This window comes from Neomonachus schauinslandi, chromosome 4 (assembly GCF_002201575.2).
Source record: "Neomonachus schauinslandi chromosome 4, ASM220157v2, whole genome shotgun sequence".
In the NCBI taxonomy this organism is placed as follows: domain Eukaryota; kingdom Metazoa; phylum Chordata; class Mammalia; order Carnivora; family Phocidae; genus Neomonachus; species Neomonachus schauinslandi.
In genome coordinates, this window is record NC_058406.1 from 125003603 (window position 1) to 125020089 (window position 16487).

General features: G+C 38.0%; 1 protein-coding gene across 1 annotated transcript in view; it reads left to right on the top strand.

Moving 5' to 3' along the window:
- Positions 1-16487, top strand: part of C4H8orf34 (chromosome 4 C8orf34 homolog) — a 154252-nt gene that overhangs the window by 99283 nt on the left and 38482 nt on the right. Inside the window, 1 exon segment of the mRNA XM_021688352.1 lies at positions 15921-15949. Within this exon segment, the coding sequence (XP_021544027.1) occupies positions 15921-15949 (29 nt within the window).

Here is a 16487-nt window from a genome sequence, read left to right on the forward strand (position 1 = left end):
TATGGCTGAATAATATTCCATTGTATATATATGCCACATCTTCTTTATGCATTCATTTACCAGTGGATACTTGGGCTACTTCTATAGTTTGGCTGTGGCAAATAATGCTGCAATAAACATAGGGATGTATGTATCTTTTTGAATTTGTGTTTTCATATTCTTTGGGTAAATACTCAGTAGTGGTATTGCTGGATCATATTGCAATTCTATTTTTAATTTTTTGAAGAACCTTCATATTGTTTTCCACAGTGGCTGAACCAGTTTGCATTCCCACCAACAGTGCACAAGAGTTCCTTTTTCTGCACACCCTCGCTGACATTTGTTGTTTCTTGTGTTTTTGATGTTAGCCATTCTGACAGGCATGAGGTGATATTTCACTGTAGTTTTGACTTGCATTTCCCTGATGATGAGTGATGTTGAGCACCTTTCCATGTGTCTGTTTGGCCATCTGGATGTCGTCTTTGGAGAAATACCTGTTCCTGTCTTCTGCCCATTTTTAATTGAATTATTTGTTTTTAGGGGACTGAGTTTTATAAGTTCTTTATAGATTTGATTACTAACCTTTTGTCAGATAAGTCATTTGCAAATACCTTCTCCCATTCTGTAGTTTACCTTTTAGTTTTCTTGATTGTTTCCTTTGCTGTGCAGAAGCTTTTAATTTTAATGTAGTCCCAATAGTTTATTTTTACTTTGTCTTCCCTTGCCTCAGGGGACCTATCTAGAAAAAAGTTGCTACAGCTGATGTCACAGAAGTTACTGCCTGTGCTCTCTTCTAGGATTTTTATGGTTTCAGGTTTCATATTTAGGTCTTAATCCATTTTGAGTTTATTTTTGTGTATGGTGTAAGAAAGTGGTCCACTTTCATTCTTCTGCATGCAGCTGTCAAGTTTTCCCAGCACCATTTATTGAAGAGACTGTCTTTTTCCTGGTGCATAGGATCTTATAATTTTGCCATTAGTAGACATCTTCTGGTTGGGATTCAAGAAGGCCCTACTTTTGGCTAGATTTACTTTTGGAAGAAATAATGATAAAGTGAGTGCAGCTTATTACTATATTATGTTCGTGAAATAAGTCTTACCCTATTAAATGTCAAAGGTTTATATTAATATGTATAAATCTTACCCCTTTGGGAAGAGCCTATGGCTCCTTATAGCCTCTCAATTTATCTAAAAGCATGAGTTAAAAGAAAGATGATTGAAGAATAGGCCCAATTATTACACAGATCTTCAAATAGAGTATTAGTCAATTTTCGTTCTTTAACATATGATAATTGCCTTACAGAGACTTGTTATATAATTGTTAGCTGGTAAGAAAACATTTGGCCTGTACCTAAAACTTTTTAATAAAGGAGTTTGATTGCCTTTCACTTATGTATTTGCCAAGATGTGTAGCAGAAATGTCAAGGTTCAAGTGATGGTCTGTCCCAAGAAAACCTAGGTGTGACCTTATAGGTGGGACCTAGCAACTGATCTTATGATAAGAAGTTAGTTAGGGGCTGTAACATGGGGCTCATTTAATTCCTGAAGGAAGTCTGGAGAAACAAAAATGGCCAGAGGGCAATCCTTGGTTGGGAGAGTAGAAGAGATGCAAATATGGGACATTATTCTTGGGACAAAGTCAAGGTCAAGGAGGCTATCAGATGAGTCAGTAGCTTGACCAGAAATAAGGTGTAACATTCAGTTCTATGTATATGATGGAGAGTTGCTTTTGGCTGCCCTTGATGGTTTTGAGGGGGCTCAATTTTTTTGTGGCAGTAGTGGTGGGATTTATGTGGGAATAAGGGAGCAGGTCTTCACATAGGGAGGGATTGCTTTTTTTCCCTTTAAGTTTTTTTGAGTCTCTCGGAACAAAATGCTGCTTTCTTGGAATGACTTGAGTTTCTGTGATTTTTGCTATCTGAGGTTTAATACTAACTTTTTGTCTTAGGCCCAATATGTGACTAACTACCAAGTTATCAGTTTCCCTGAGATGGCCAGGGTAAATTAGTAGAAATGCAGCTTTACCGTTTACTGATGTTTATTTAGCAGTCTAGCTGCCCACTGTTTAACTATGTAATCACAAACTCAGTTCTATTGTCCTGAAGCAGGATGTCATTAGTTCTTATTTGATCTTATAATAGCTTCAAATTGGTAACTCTTTCTCTAATCTGACCTTTATCTCTAATCTCTATTATGCATTGTTTTATTTACTAGCAAGACATTGGAAATGGACTTTTCCTTCAAGGTGTGGTCAAAGGGAATATTCAGTGTCTTGTTATTGTGGACCTCTCTTTCCAGGGCCATAGCTGTTGATAGGAAAGTTTCAAAGTTTTTAGTGATTTCTTAATTTTCATACTTTATGATAGAATTCTCTCTGGCAAGGTTGGACTTTGCTTTATCTTAGTTGTGCTGTCCAAAAGATGGTGACATATTTTGGAAGCATTTTGTTATGTACCTGAGATTGACAGCAAAAAATCATTTATATCCTTCAAAATGATAGAATTATCTCAGTTCTTCAGCTGTCAGCTTATCCAGACTTAAATTCTCTCTCTCCCTCTCTCTCTCTCTTTCTCGACAGGATTCAGATAATAACAGGAAAGACTAGATATTCTCTCCAATTTGCATACGGGATTTTTGTTTTAGTAACAACTGCACCATGCTTCTTTTTCCTGGATTTTTGCAAACCTTTCAGTGTGATGTTTTATCTTAAAGTCAGTCAGGAGCTGACACTCTCATGCTATGATTCTCTTAAAAGGTAGATGTGCTAGAAAAACTTGCAGTGGCTAGTAATGCGGCATAGTCATGATGTGGTAGGCATAGTGGATTTTTGGTGCCTGGATCCCTCCCTTTGCAGCATTTCCGAACGTTCTTCAAACATGACTTTCTCATTCCAGGAGCCTGGATTCATGCCCTTTCCTTCAAGTGTTTGTTTCCATCGGACTTTCAAGTAGTGAGAAAAACTGTTTCTGAATAGGGAAATTGGGAAGATAAAAGACCTTCACATCCCCAAATAATGTATCTCTTCTAGTGACTGTGATTGAAGGGCCTTAGGGCAGTATCCTTCTCAGTGCATTATATTAGGGCCCATCATCCTATTAGGTGATGTTAACCTCAGTCTGTTGGTTAAGGTGGTGTCTGTCAGGTTTCACCACCATTAATACTTTTCCTTTTTTTAGTTAATAAATATCTTAGGAGAGATACTTGAAGACTGAAAATATCATGTTTCTTTTTCACACTTTTACCCAGTAATCTCAGCATCCATTGGTAAATCTTGCCTAAAACAATTATTACTGGGGTTTCCTAAAAGGTGGTTTCTGTTTCTCTCATTCCTTTATTCATTGTAATTCTTCTTTAATGGAGAGAAGGAAAAATGGACTTATAACCACCCCCAGAATAACAAGGTCTATTCACCTTTGTTCATGACTGGTCATATTTCTTTTTATCTAATATTCAGATATGCATATGGATATGAATATGGATATATGTATATGTAGATATGGATATAAATGTGAATATAGGTATAGGCATTTATCTTCGGATATTGATATAAAAGAGAATAAAATACATATTCCAAAATTAATTCATACTGATTTTTCTTGGCTTTGAATATGCTAAATTTGTCAGGTTGAATTTATTTAATAGCTTTTTCAAGAAACCACAATCTAAAAGGGACAGATTTGTTAAGAGGTCTTGATATTTCTCTTCTACCTACATTTTCTATGCCTACTCTCTACCTGGATCAAAGACATGTTCTAAAACCTAGCAAAGTATCTCCAGGGATTTGTGCTTCAGTAGAAGTATGAGATAGCACTATTAGTAATTACTGCTTTGGAATGGTCTAGTGTCCATCAAAATAAATAATATTTCTCCCTAGAATGCTTTGTGAGAATAAGGACATATGAATATATAATTCATAATTTTAGGAAACTTTTCCGGAGAATGAAAGAAAGAGTAGTACACTTGTATTAGACATTTATTATGTTATTCTGAATCCTTCTCTGTTGAATAACATCTCGTTTAACTATACTCACATACATACACTCATGTACATGTGTCTGAGGTTGTAATTAAACTGTAAATTCAGTCATTGTTAGGTACACATTTTTAAAGTGTTTTTTAATATATAATATTATATACTCTGTGCTGTCTTAGTTCTATCCTTTTTTGAGACCATAATGTATATCATGTAGAATAGATGCAGGGGCTGCTGTGGGAAATGTCATGGGTCCCGCGCTGCCACTCACTTGCTTCCAGTTGTGAGTATACCATTTGACCTCCTTCCTCAAGTTTCCTCTTCGTTAAAATGAAATAATTTATCCCTGATTACCATCAAGAATCTCTCCAGTTTTCACAGGTCTTTATTTTAATGATCTATAATTTATATTCCAAAATAAAATTGTATTCATGGCTTACAGATTGTGGTTCAACCTGCTTGCATTCTTTATTTTTTAAGATTTTGTTTATTTATTTGAGAGAGAGAGAGAAGAGCACGTAAGTTGGGGACAGGGGCAGAAGGGGAGGGAGAAGCAGACTCCCCACTGAGCAGGGAGCCGGATGTGAGGCTCCATCCCAGGACCCTGGGATCATGACCTGAGCCGAAGGCAGATGTTTAACTGACTGAGCCACCCAGGCACCCAACCTGCTTGCATTCTTCCTAGCCCTTTGTTATCCTCACTCTGTTCTTCCTGCATTGTGACTTTCAGTATTTTGGAGTATCTCCGGTGTATTCTCCTTTCATTCTTTTTCATCTTTTTCTCTCACTTCTGATCTCCCTCTTCCCCTGCCCAGACTGAACTGTGGGCCACTTTTACCAATATCCTCGTTCCCTATTGTTTCCAACCTTCTGTTGTGTCTCCATGTGAAATTCCCATCTTTGAATAAGTGCTGCCATCTTCAGCTCTTCTTCACCAGTAAGGCTGAGAGCTCCAGAGAAAAATGGCAGGGCCCAGCTGAACACTACCCTACAAATTCTTGGTTTCCAACATGTTACTTACCTTGGTCAGTTCCTCCCTTTCTGCACTCTTCCTGCAACTATGAAAAATCTACACACCCCTATTTATTCCCTGCCTCACTGTGTTAGCAATTAGCTTGCCTCCAACTTTATAGAAAAACTTAACTGTAGAACGTGTAGCATGTGTTCCCCTCTACCCATCTGCATACGTAAGTGCATCCACATCTGTCCTGCCCTTCTCCTTCCATTATCAAGAGAGCAGGTTTCTCTTGTTTAAGGCCAAGCTTCCCACCCATGATCTTGATCCCAGTTCCTGCCCAGTCCTCTGAGATCTGATTCCATTAATTACTTTGTCTTTTCTGTATGTGGAAATCTTTCTAATTCCATTCCCCCTAATATTAGTTTTGTGACTTTAGGAAAATTTCTTAACCTCTCTGTGTCTCAGTTACCTTTTTTGCAAAACTGCAATAATAATGGCACCTATTTGTTAGGGTTTTTGTGAAGATGAAATGAGATGGTGTGTATCTAAAGTGCTTCATATGGTGCCTGGTATATAATAAATGCTCATTAACTGTTAGATATTATATTTCTATTACCGTGTAACAAATTACCACAAACTTGTGGCTTTAAAAAATATAAATTTACTATCTTATAGTTTCTGCAGCTCAGGAGTACAGATGTGGGTTAGCTGAATCCTCTACTCTGGGTCTAGGCAAGCTGAAATTAAGGTTCATACTGTGATCTCACCTGAGGCTTCAGGGTCCCTTTCCGTGCTCACTCAGGTCATTGGCCAAATGTAGTCCTTGCTCTTGTAGCAGTAAGATCCCTGTTTTCTCATTGGCTATGGGCCGGGGATTGCTCTTAAAACTAGAGGCCGTTCTCAGGTTCTTGCCTTGTGATCTTCTTGTAATGGTAGTTTAGCACTACTTCTTTGAGTCCACTGGGGAGCACCTCTCTGAAGCTTGGCCTTCTTTTGAAAGGCTCACCTGACTAGGTCAGGGCCATCCAGGATAATCTCTCTCTGATTTACTCAGTGAACCAGTTAGTAACCAATCAGGAGAGTGATATCCTCTCATATTTGATGGTCCCATCATGCAGACTCAAAGAGAAAGGATTACACAGTTGTGTACTTTGGGGGCCATCTTAGAATTCTGCCTACCACATATATTATTAGTATTACTACTGTTAACCTTAATAGCCTGTAACATGCTCCAGCTAAGCATGGCGCAACAGAAATGTAATGTGAGCCACATGTGTGATTTTATATTTTGAAACAGGCACATTACAAAAAAGCAAAAAGAAGCCTGTGAAATGAATTTTAATAAATATTTTATTTAACCCACTATATCCAAGTTATCAGTTTAACTTGTATTCCATATAAAATTATTATTGGGATTTTTTTTCATACTGAGTCTTCAAAATCAGGTGTGAATTTTAATTTATATCACATCTCAGTTTGAGCTAGCCACATTTCACATGTTCAATAGCCACATGATGAGTGGCTACCATATTGGATACCACAGCTCTCATTAATGTTAAAAACAAACACACATGAAAACTCTTCTCTTGAATTTGAGTTACCTCATTACAGTATCAGAATTATTCTTCTTTCATACAAATTTTCAAAAGAAATAATGAACACTCATTATTTCCACTTGCTCATCTTCCTTTCTCCCTTCAGTGTGGCTATGAGATTGCACCTATCATTCTATTGAAACCTTTCTCACTATGGTCACCAATTGAATCCACATTGTCAAACTGAATGAGCACTTTTCAAATCCTCATCTTACAAAATTGCTCTGGTAGTTTTAACACCATTGATTATTCTGTCTTTCTTCAGATGCTCATCTTCTACTTCCTGGGACCTGGCCCTTATTTATTTGATCCTCTTAGATGCCCTTCACACCATTTCTTGTAGGCTTCATTCTGGGCTCTTCTTTCTTCCTGACCACTTTAAATACTGTTCCCACAAGTCATCCTTTGTTCTTTCAAATGCTCTCTGTTTCCATTGTCATCCTCCCTCATAGTTTTAACTATCACCCCTACACAGCTAAGTCAGGTGAGTATATTGACCATCCAGACGTTTACACTTTATACAAAATGTTTGAAGCGTATCTCCACTTGGATATCCTACTGCCATGTAAAACTCAGTATATCGAAGTAGATACATCTCTCTTCAAACATGACTTTTTTTCTGCATACTTTTCTTCAGGTGATGGCACCATCGCTTACCAGTTCACCCAAACTGGAACCCTTTAGACTCCTTTCTCTTCCTTGCTGTTCATAACTAACCAATTACCAAATTTTGTTCATTTTCCCTCTGGCTTGGGTTTGATTCTCTTCACCCCTATTAGTACTCCCTTGTTCACACTCAACATCACCAACCACATCATTGGTTTACCCATTTGACATGTTATGTTTTATCCCATTTCATTCCTGTCCTAGGACAGAGAAAAACAGATGCAGTCCCTGCCCTTACTGAGCTAGTGGCTGGCTGGATTGCAATAACCTTATATAGGGGAGTCTCATGGCCAAAATCTCTGTGGCTTCATACAATATAAGTATTTTCTTACTCAGGAAGTAGCCCGATGATATGTGGTAGGGGTGCAGACTACTTCTATCCTGTTATTCTGCCATCTTCAGTACATGACCTCCAACGGTCCTGCTGAAGGGGGAGGTTTCTAATGCCTAGAGGTAAAAGTAATAGTGCATTACACCTGACCACATTGCACAACCAGCTGTAAATAAGGCTGGGAAATGTAGTCTAGCTTGTGTGCCCGGGAGGAACATGGAAATGGCTTGAGGAATGAATAACTAGTCTTGCCCATGCTCTTGTTTCTTAGTTCCTCCAGTACCTCACTGTGATCGTTATGATGGATCTAAAGCGAAAACCTGACACCCACTTCTTGCAGGTATTCAGTGTCTCCTTAAAACCTCATAGAAGGTGCTACATGATTTGACCCTTAATCCTGTCTCAGTGTCATCTCTCATGACTAGCCATTTATGCACTAACAACATGGGAGTTTTTCACACTTACTGAAGTTCTTCCATTTCACATATTTGCTTATGCTGTCCCTGTTCCCTGACATGTCACCGTCACTTCTCTCCAGGGCTTCTGTTTCTGCTAAGTTACTCCTATTCCTCCCTTTAGCCTCAGCTCAAATACCAGTTCGTCGAAAATGATTTCCTGTTGCTGTCCTTCTCTGGACTGGATTTGGTACCCCCTTTTTGTGCTTCTGTGTTTTTCTCTGAACACATTTCCTTGCTGTTACCTGCTTTTCACTCATCTCCTCCCTGGTGCCAGGGCCACTCTGTACCTGGCCTTTCTCAGCACGTAGCACGTAACTCAGCTATGATTTGCTGAGTGAGTGCCACCTGTGATTCCATTTCTTCCTGATCCCTCTTCTCTGAGACACCTCCCTTATTCTTTCTTCACTGCTGAGCTACTTCTTACTTCTCTACATGTGGGCCTTTGATATCAGATGACATGGCTTTGGTATTTGTAGATTTGATTTGTTTGCTGAGATCTTTAGCTTTGACTGTGGCTTATCTATTGAAGGAGTAATGCTTAAAAATAAATAGGTAAGTGAGTAGGTAAATAACAAACTAAAAGCAACAGAGTAGCAGTTCCATATTATATGACATTGGTCAACAGAATCTTTTCCTTAGCAGAGTTCTGTTTCTAGGGTAGCAGTGCTTCCAGCATTTTCTGAGCCTGAGGCTTTTGCTGCTTTTGGCAGTTTTCTCTGAAATGAGGCAGCGATAGGATGAGTATCTTTAGTCCATCGGACGTCGGTCTACAGATGCAGTTCATGAGAAACACTGGCTGGAACTTTTCCAAGGGAAAGAGCCCAGCTGTTGAGAGGACAGAAGACAGATATTTATGCTTCGTGACTGATAATAGCAATCTGGACTCAGCCAAGAAAAAATAACAAATGACTTTTTTAGTTCATCAATCATGAACATACCAAGAAAGTCTTGTCTGACAAACAGCCTGAGGAGTTAGAGGATGACAGCCTGTGAATGAGAATGGAAGCAGATAATGTGGAGCTGTCTATCCATTCATTGCCACATAGATTTATCTAGTCTTCATACATTAAAAGATGGTTGACATGTGCACCCAGACCTCAAGTTTACCTTTTAGTAGGAGGGATAATTGTGAAAAGCAGAATTTCAAAGCCTTATATAAGGCGCCTTAGGAGGGGCTATGGGAATGTAGAAGAACCTCTGACAAGGGGGTTTAGGGCCAACCTGATGGAAACTATATCTGAATGGAGTCTAGAAGGATGAAAAGATAAAGCTAAGGTAAAAGGAGAAGGAAGATGTGTCATGGGGAGAGGGAGGTACCTGGCAGAGAGAGAAGCATGTGTGTAAGAGGAAAATTTTATACTGTTGATGCATAAAGGATGAAGTGAGTAAGAAAGGCTATGAAGAAGGAAGTCTAGGTGACAGGGCAGCCAGGGGTGAGGGCTTCTGTGCTACAGGGATCTTGTAAGCAGGTCATCATCCCGTGTTTTTGAATAATCACTCTGGCACAATGATTATAGTCCATGCCTCAAGGCAAAGATGAGATGAAGAGAGCCTAAAAAAGCCATGGGATAGAAAACAGAGAAGGGGGCTTAGTCCTTGGTTTATATGAAGGAAGGGTGCACATAAAGAGAAAAGGATGTGTTTGTTTTATTTATTTATTTATTTATTTATTTATTTTTTAAAGATTTTATTTATTTGACAGAGAGAGAGACAGCGAGAGTGGGAACACAAGCAGGGGGAGGGGAGAGGGAGAAGCAGGCTTCCCGCGGAGCAGGGAGCCCGATGCGGGGCTCAATTCCAGGACCCTGGGATCATGACCTGAGCCGAAGGCAGACACCTAATGACTGAGCCACCCAGGCACCCCTGTTTTTTTTTTAAAGATTTTATTTATTTATTTGACAGAGAGAGACCACAAGAGAGGGAACACAAGCAGGGGGAGTGGGAAAGGGAGAAGGTGCTCAATTCCAGGACCCTGAGATCATGACCTGAGCCGAAGGCAGACGCTTAATGGCTGAGCCACCCAGGCGCCCCGTGTTTATTTATTTATTTTTATAATCAAGGTGACTGGGTGCTCTCTCTACCTCAAATAAAAATTCAAAAGGGTTTTGGGGTAAAGGAGGAGTATTGTTTCACACTCCAGTCGCAGATACTGTTGGCACATCCAAGTGGTTTGGATAGCTCTTCTCTGGTCCCAGCAGTCAAGTACATACATATAAAAGTCGCCTATTTGGAGAAATTGGGTTAGGGATATAGATGTGGGAATCTTCAGTACATAGGGAAAGACAACACACACACACCCCATCAGCACTTGAGATACAGGTAGACAAGTGATCTAGCTGAGGAGACTGAAAAGGGTGGGATGAAAACCAAGATAGAATTTTCATAAAAATCGAAGAGGGAAAATATTTCAGAAAACTGAAGTGTCTGAAGAGGCAGGTAAGTTTATAAGAAAAAGGTGGAAACCTATTCCACTGTGTGTGCAGCTATCTCCAAGCTCCACTTCCATTGTTTACTGCCGTGGGATTCATAATAGTGAAAAGTTGGAAATTAAGTATCTTTTATTAGAGAAATGGATAAAGAAATCATGGTACATTCACACAATGGTACACTGTATATAGCCATTAAAAATGATATAGAAAGTAGTAACATGAAAATATAGTTAAGATATGCTTTAAGTAAAAAGCAGGTAACAAAAGTGTGTATATTTCATTTTGTCTTGTATATATGCCTATATAGACCTACAGTATTTATATGCATGCCTATATGTGCACAAAATTATTTGAAAGAATTCACAACCAGCTGTTATCATTATTTGTCTATGAATGGAGGCTTGTTTTCCTTTTTCCCCGTATTATGTTTTCTATTTTTTTTGGTGATAAACAGATATTGGCTTGATAAAGTGAAATAAAATAGGTATCTTTTTGTAGTAGAAAAGGTTCCATTTGATTACATGATCAGGATGTGTATAGAGAATAGTTTCAAGAGGATAGTGGAAGCAGAGGCTAGTAGGTAGGGGTTGGAAGAGTGAATGGACAGTAAGAAAGAGAGACAAGGAGTATGACACTTTGAAAAGTTTTGATGAGAAAAGGGAAGGTGTGAAAGAGAACATAATTAGTGGAGGAAGGTAAAGGATGTTAGGATTTTGAGTCATTTTGGTTTGGTTTTTCTTTAGTTTTGTGCATGTACACACGTGTGTGCGTGTGTGGGTTTGTGTAACAGAGACAGGAGAGGCAATTACAGAGAATATGTGTGTCTCTCTGTAAATGTGTAATGGGTTTTAGGGTGATCAGAGGAAACCAAAATAAAGAACTTGCAGATTCAGGACAGAGAAGGAAGATAATAGATGGAACAAAAACCAGAGAAGGTAGATGGGGATGGAATCAAGAAACAGGTGTGGAGATTGGTCTTCCTAGGGGAAAGAACATATCGTTCTCTGAGATTAGAGAGAACAGTGTAAATGGCTTGTTTAAGGGGGTAAGATGGTCAGAACATCCAGGGAGTTTAAATCTGATAGTCCTTTAACAGTGAGCAAGTCTTTTATAGTGAAGAGATGGGTAGGGGCCTGATGAAAACCCTTAAGGTTTGGAAGTGTCCTTCAAAGACTGAAAGAGTCAATTAATCAAGGATAAAAATTGTTATGTGTTTCTAGAAAAAGACTCAGCAAACCCTGACCAGGGAGCCAAATCTAGCCTGTGGTCTGTCTTTGTGGCCCATGAGCTAATAAGCATGTTTCTTACATTTTTAAAGTTTGTTTAAAATAGAAGAAGAAATATATGGTTATGACACAGACCATATGTGACTTGAAAATCCTGAAGTATTTACTATTTAACTCCTTACAGAAAATTTTTCCAGCTTTGTTCTTTGGTAATCAAATTGAAGGTAGAATCCCTCACTTTGTATCAGGAATTCCATTTGCTCTAAAAGCAGTCAGCAACCTATCTAAAGAATGTTTTGATTGGCAAATGGTCAGGGATAGGTCTGAGGTATGAGCAGTGTTCAATTTGTTGATATGTGTGATGCTTACATAGGTATTTGCTTTAACACTATGCATGACTCCATAGTGTGCTGGGACAGTGACTCAAAAAATAATCCCTAATTTGTAGCATTTGCCCATTTCCATGGTATAAGTACTCCCAACATGGCTAATTTCAGGCTACCAATTAGTACTGAATGAGAAGTTGGGAAGAAATGTGCAGAATTGGTTCTCAACAAGCCAGTTTGGGCCAGTTTGGGATTTTTTTCCCACAGGGAAACAAATTTTGGAGAAATAGCTCATTCCATTTCATACCATATGAATTTTCTGACCTACTCTCGTGAATTAATTACACTGACTAAACTGTAAAGACTTCTGAAAAGTTTCTACCTCCATTTTTTGTAGCTACAGCTGAATTTGAACTCTAGGGCTAAGCTGATACCTGGGAAGATGCACATCTTGGTGAAGCAGAAAAGCTGTTGTTTCCTTGATAGAGCACAGCTCAAATTTAGGAATGTGAGAACTGTGTTTTGGCATAAATTTCTGATACTTTGAGACCTCTTTGGAGATTAGAATAAATGGAAATGCCCATAAGCTGAAGGACACAAATGGAATCCATCCAGATAGAGGGTGACCTTTAGGAAGACCGTGTGTGCCAGTATGCATCGAGAGTTGCACAATTAAACTCCGGGCCTTCTTTCCTTACAACATATTATAGTAACCCACTGTATTTCCCCTTGCGTATTTTCCAGGGTATTTTATTTTCTGTTCCCCACTTCTTCTCAGCTTCTATAAACTTAAAAAATATAACTTAAGATATGAAGGCTTTTACGAGTTAATGAAATGGCCAAAAATTGTTAATCTCCTCTCAGGGAATAGCTGTGAATGCTCTGGTAGGCACTAGGAGAAAAAATCTCGGGTCCTCAATATGAATTGTTCTCATTACGGCTTCATGTTTCTGTAAAGGAACATTTCTTTAGCGCTCTTTCAACTGCTTTTAATCAGTTTAAGCTTTGATTAAAAATGAAATAACAAAAAGTGAAAAATTTCCTATGTAATTTGATATAAATAATAAGGAGCTGATAGAATTATATATATAAGAGAGTGGGGATTTGTTTAGATAATTTATTAGGCAAAGTCATCAAAATATATAAATGTTAGGAAAATATAATAATAGGTATTTGAACAAAATATGTAAGACCAAACACCTGGAATAATTAGAGGCATAATTCCTTTCCCAAACAACGTTTCCTGTTTAGCTAGTTTGAGGTTTATTCTGGGACCTGTCACTTCATCGTACTTCAATATCTCTTCATGGCAACCTTCTCTTTATCTCCAGTTTCCACTGGCAAATATTTCTTTGTCTTGCAAAAAAGCCCCTGATGTGTGTGAAGTATCAAGAGTAATGGACAGTACATGTTCTGCATGGAGAACAAACAATGAATCATGGAACACTACATCAAAAACTAATGATGTAATGTATGGTGATTAACATAACAATAAAAATTAAAAAAAAAAAGAGTAACGGACAGTAAACAGATGCTGCAAGGAGCTAGCTCATAAGTGATAGGCAAGTACCCTGTGCCATGTATTCTCATTATTCAAAGGCCTTTTGACTTACTTGCTAGATCTTGGCTACATTCTAGATAGGTGAGGTATTATTATCTTTATGAATAATGGATTGCATAAATATGAGGGGTAAAAAATTTAAGGATCAACTGAACAATTTCTAACAATCTAATGAGAAAACTCATTGCAGGGCCAAGGGCATTAATGCAGAAAGTTGAAAAACTCAAGAGAGTTTAAAAGACCCCAGTCAATTGAATCATGGATTATTTAATTCTAAATAGCTAAGTTTTATGACTTTGGATGAGAAAGAGAGTTTTGTTTTGTATATCTTTTTTCTCTCTTTTTAAAAATAGATTAAGTCTTAAATATTTATTTTTAAACCATATGTTCAGTTTTAATCTTGAACTCACTGGAAAGGAACACTTCCTCAGTACTATAATAAATGTAAATACCAAGCATTTAAAATGCATATTTGGCTTCTATAAACCCGAATAATGTTTTTTAAATCTTCTATAGACTGTGACGTAAACCACTTGATACTCTGAAATTCCTACATTAGCTTGAAATCAGAGTCATTCTAAGTGACATTCATATTTGTATATATTTTTTAAACCCAAACATTCATAAGTGTGTGACTTCTGTGAGGCCTTTCGACATGTTTATGATCGCGCAGAGCTTTGGGGTCCCTCGTCCGTCGGCATATGCTCCCCTACTGCCGTACCACTGTATCTCGGAGTTCACCGCACACCCCAGCTGCGGTGCTCCTTCATGAAGTCGTCTCTCCTTGAGCTGTCTTTATAATACAGCAAGTCCCTGAATAATTGTTAAGTTAGGTCCTCCAAAATCCCAATAGTGGTAGCTAGACTCTCTTTTAGCATAGTGACACATAAAAATTCTTAGTTACAGTAACTTTTACCAAAAAAGAATTTCAGAGAGTATTGCGATGAAGAATGTGTCTCAAATACACCTGTGTTTTAGTTTTATCTACAAGGGGAAGTGTTATGCTGCTTACTGAGAGGAAGTAGGGCATCTTTTTCTACTTTGTGTATAATTGATTTATGAGGTCAGTGGAGAGCGAAATAATATATAGCAATCGACAAAGGACAGAAATTCTGTACAGACATTCTGTACCTGATCAGGTGAGGGGATTTTTACTCAGACTTATTTTCTTGCTACTCTTTTCAGGTTCTTTTTTCTAACCCAGCTCATTCTTTCGTGGGCTTTATTTATAGCCTGCTGAATGTTGGCTTCAAGCTGTTTTTATTTTCTCTGTGTTTCCTTTGACTTCAGACCTTAGAACTTTCCTTGTCTCTTGGCCCATCCTACACTGGTGTTTGACACTAGCTTCCCTTTACCCTCTGCCTCAAACCTGAGGGCTGGCTGCACTACTCCTGTGCCTGGCCACAGTGTGTTCAGCCATAGGCACACCATTGTTCAAAAGAAGAAGTGAGGAGATGGGAGGATGACGTCTTTAACCTGGCATGTCGAGATTGAAATGCCCACAGGGACTCAGCAACCAGCTCAGGAAGAAGGTCTATGCTGGTGATAAAGATTCCCTGGTCATCACCGTATAGAGAAATAAAAACATCATTGGTATGAGTTAGATTACCACGGGAAGCTAAAGAAAAGACAGCTCAGCAAAGAACCCTAGGCATTTCAGGGAAGGACTCCCTAACCCCAAAAAAGAGGATTCCTGTGAAGAAGACAAAGAGAATGAAGAGAGAGGGCAGCATTTCAAGGAGGAGAATGAGGTTAAAAGAGCCTGTTATCACAGATAAATAAATTAAGGACTAGAACTTTTTACATTGCTGACTTAGACCAATTTTGGAGGAATAGGAAAGACAGAAATTTGATATACAATGAGAAATGCGTGGATAGTTTGAAGGCGAACTTGTGAGGAGGAATCATTTATCCATTGGCTCAAGAAGCTGTCAACCTAAGAGAATATGGGGCAAATCCCTTTAACTCTGGTCTGTTTTTTCAGGTGTAGAATAAGGGAATTAAAATAAATGATCTCCAACCACTGTTCTGCTATAATATTTTATCACTCTAGGAGTCTAAATCAATTCTTCAGGAGCAACAAAATTGTAACATGCTAAGCTGTACTTGATTGTCATCTCTACACTTGTCTTTGCATGTTTGCTCTGCATTTAACAATCTGCAAGCAGTATGGTACTTGTTTTGTTTTTGTCACACATTTGCACTGTTTCAGCAGTTCATGCTGTTATAGTTGACTTAAATTCCTAATTTGTTTTGTTAGTAGAAAGGATATACCACATTATTTTGAAGCACTAATAAAAGCCAAAAATAGAATGGAAAATGTACTAATTTTACAAATAGAACTTTTGTTTTTGTTTCTAACATTGGGTTGTTAAAGACTTCTTCTAAAACTTTTTTATACATCTCTTTTGAATCCCAGGTATTGCAATTTCAGATGAACTCGATAAGGTAAGTTGAAGAGAAAATGTAGAATTTACATTTTATTTTAATTCACTGTCTAAATGAAAGACTTTCTGAAACATAAAGTCTTCAAATATAATTTATTTGGTGCTAACTTTTCAAAACTTCCAGTTATATGCTTTGATTCTTTTTTGAAAGTTATTGCATGAAGTATATATATCACCTACTCTTCAGAGTCAGGAGTTTTAGAATTTGGTTAGAGAAAACTGAATCTCACTGAATCACTAAAAAAAAGAGAAAACTAATCATATTATATTACATAAAATATTTTTTTCTGTACATGATGATGAAGATGAGGATATGGAAGACACTTGTACTTTTCTATAGCTATCCTTTGGAAAACTTAGTAAGTTTTTGTATTGTTTTTTTTTTGAATTCCAAGATATGAAGAGAATATGATGGTACCTTTACTGGGGTGATAGTTGTGAAGGTGGTGAGAAGTGACATCATTAGGAATGTATTTTAACAGTGGTGTCAGTAGAACTTGTTAAGTGTATCCGATGTGGGAAGTTGTAGAAGAAATCAG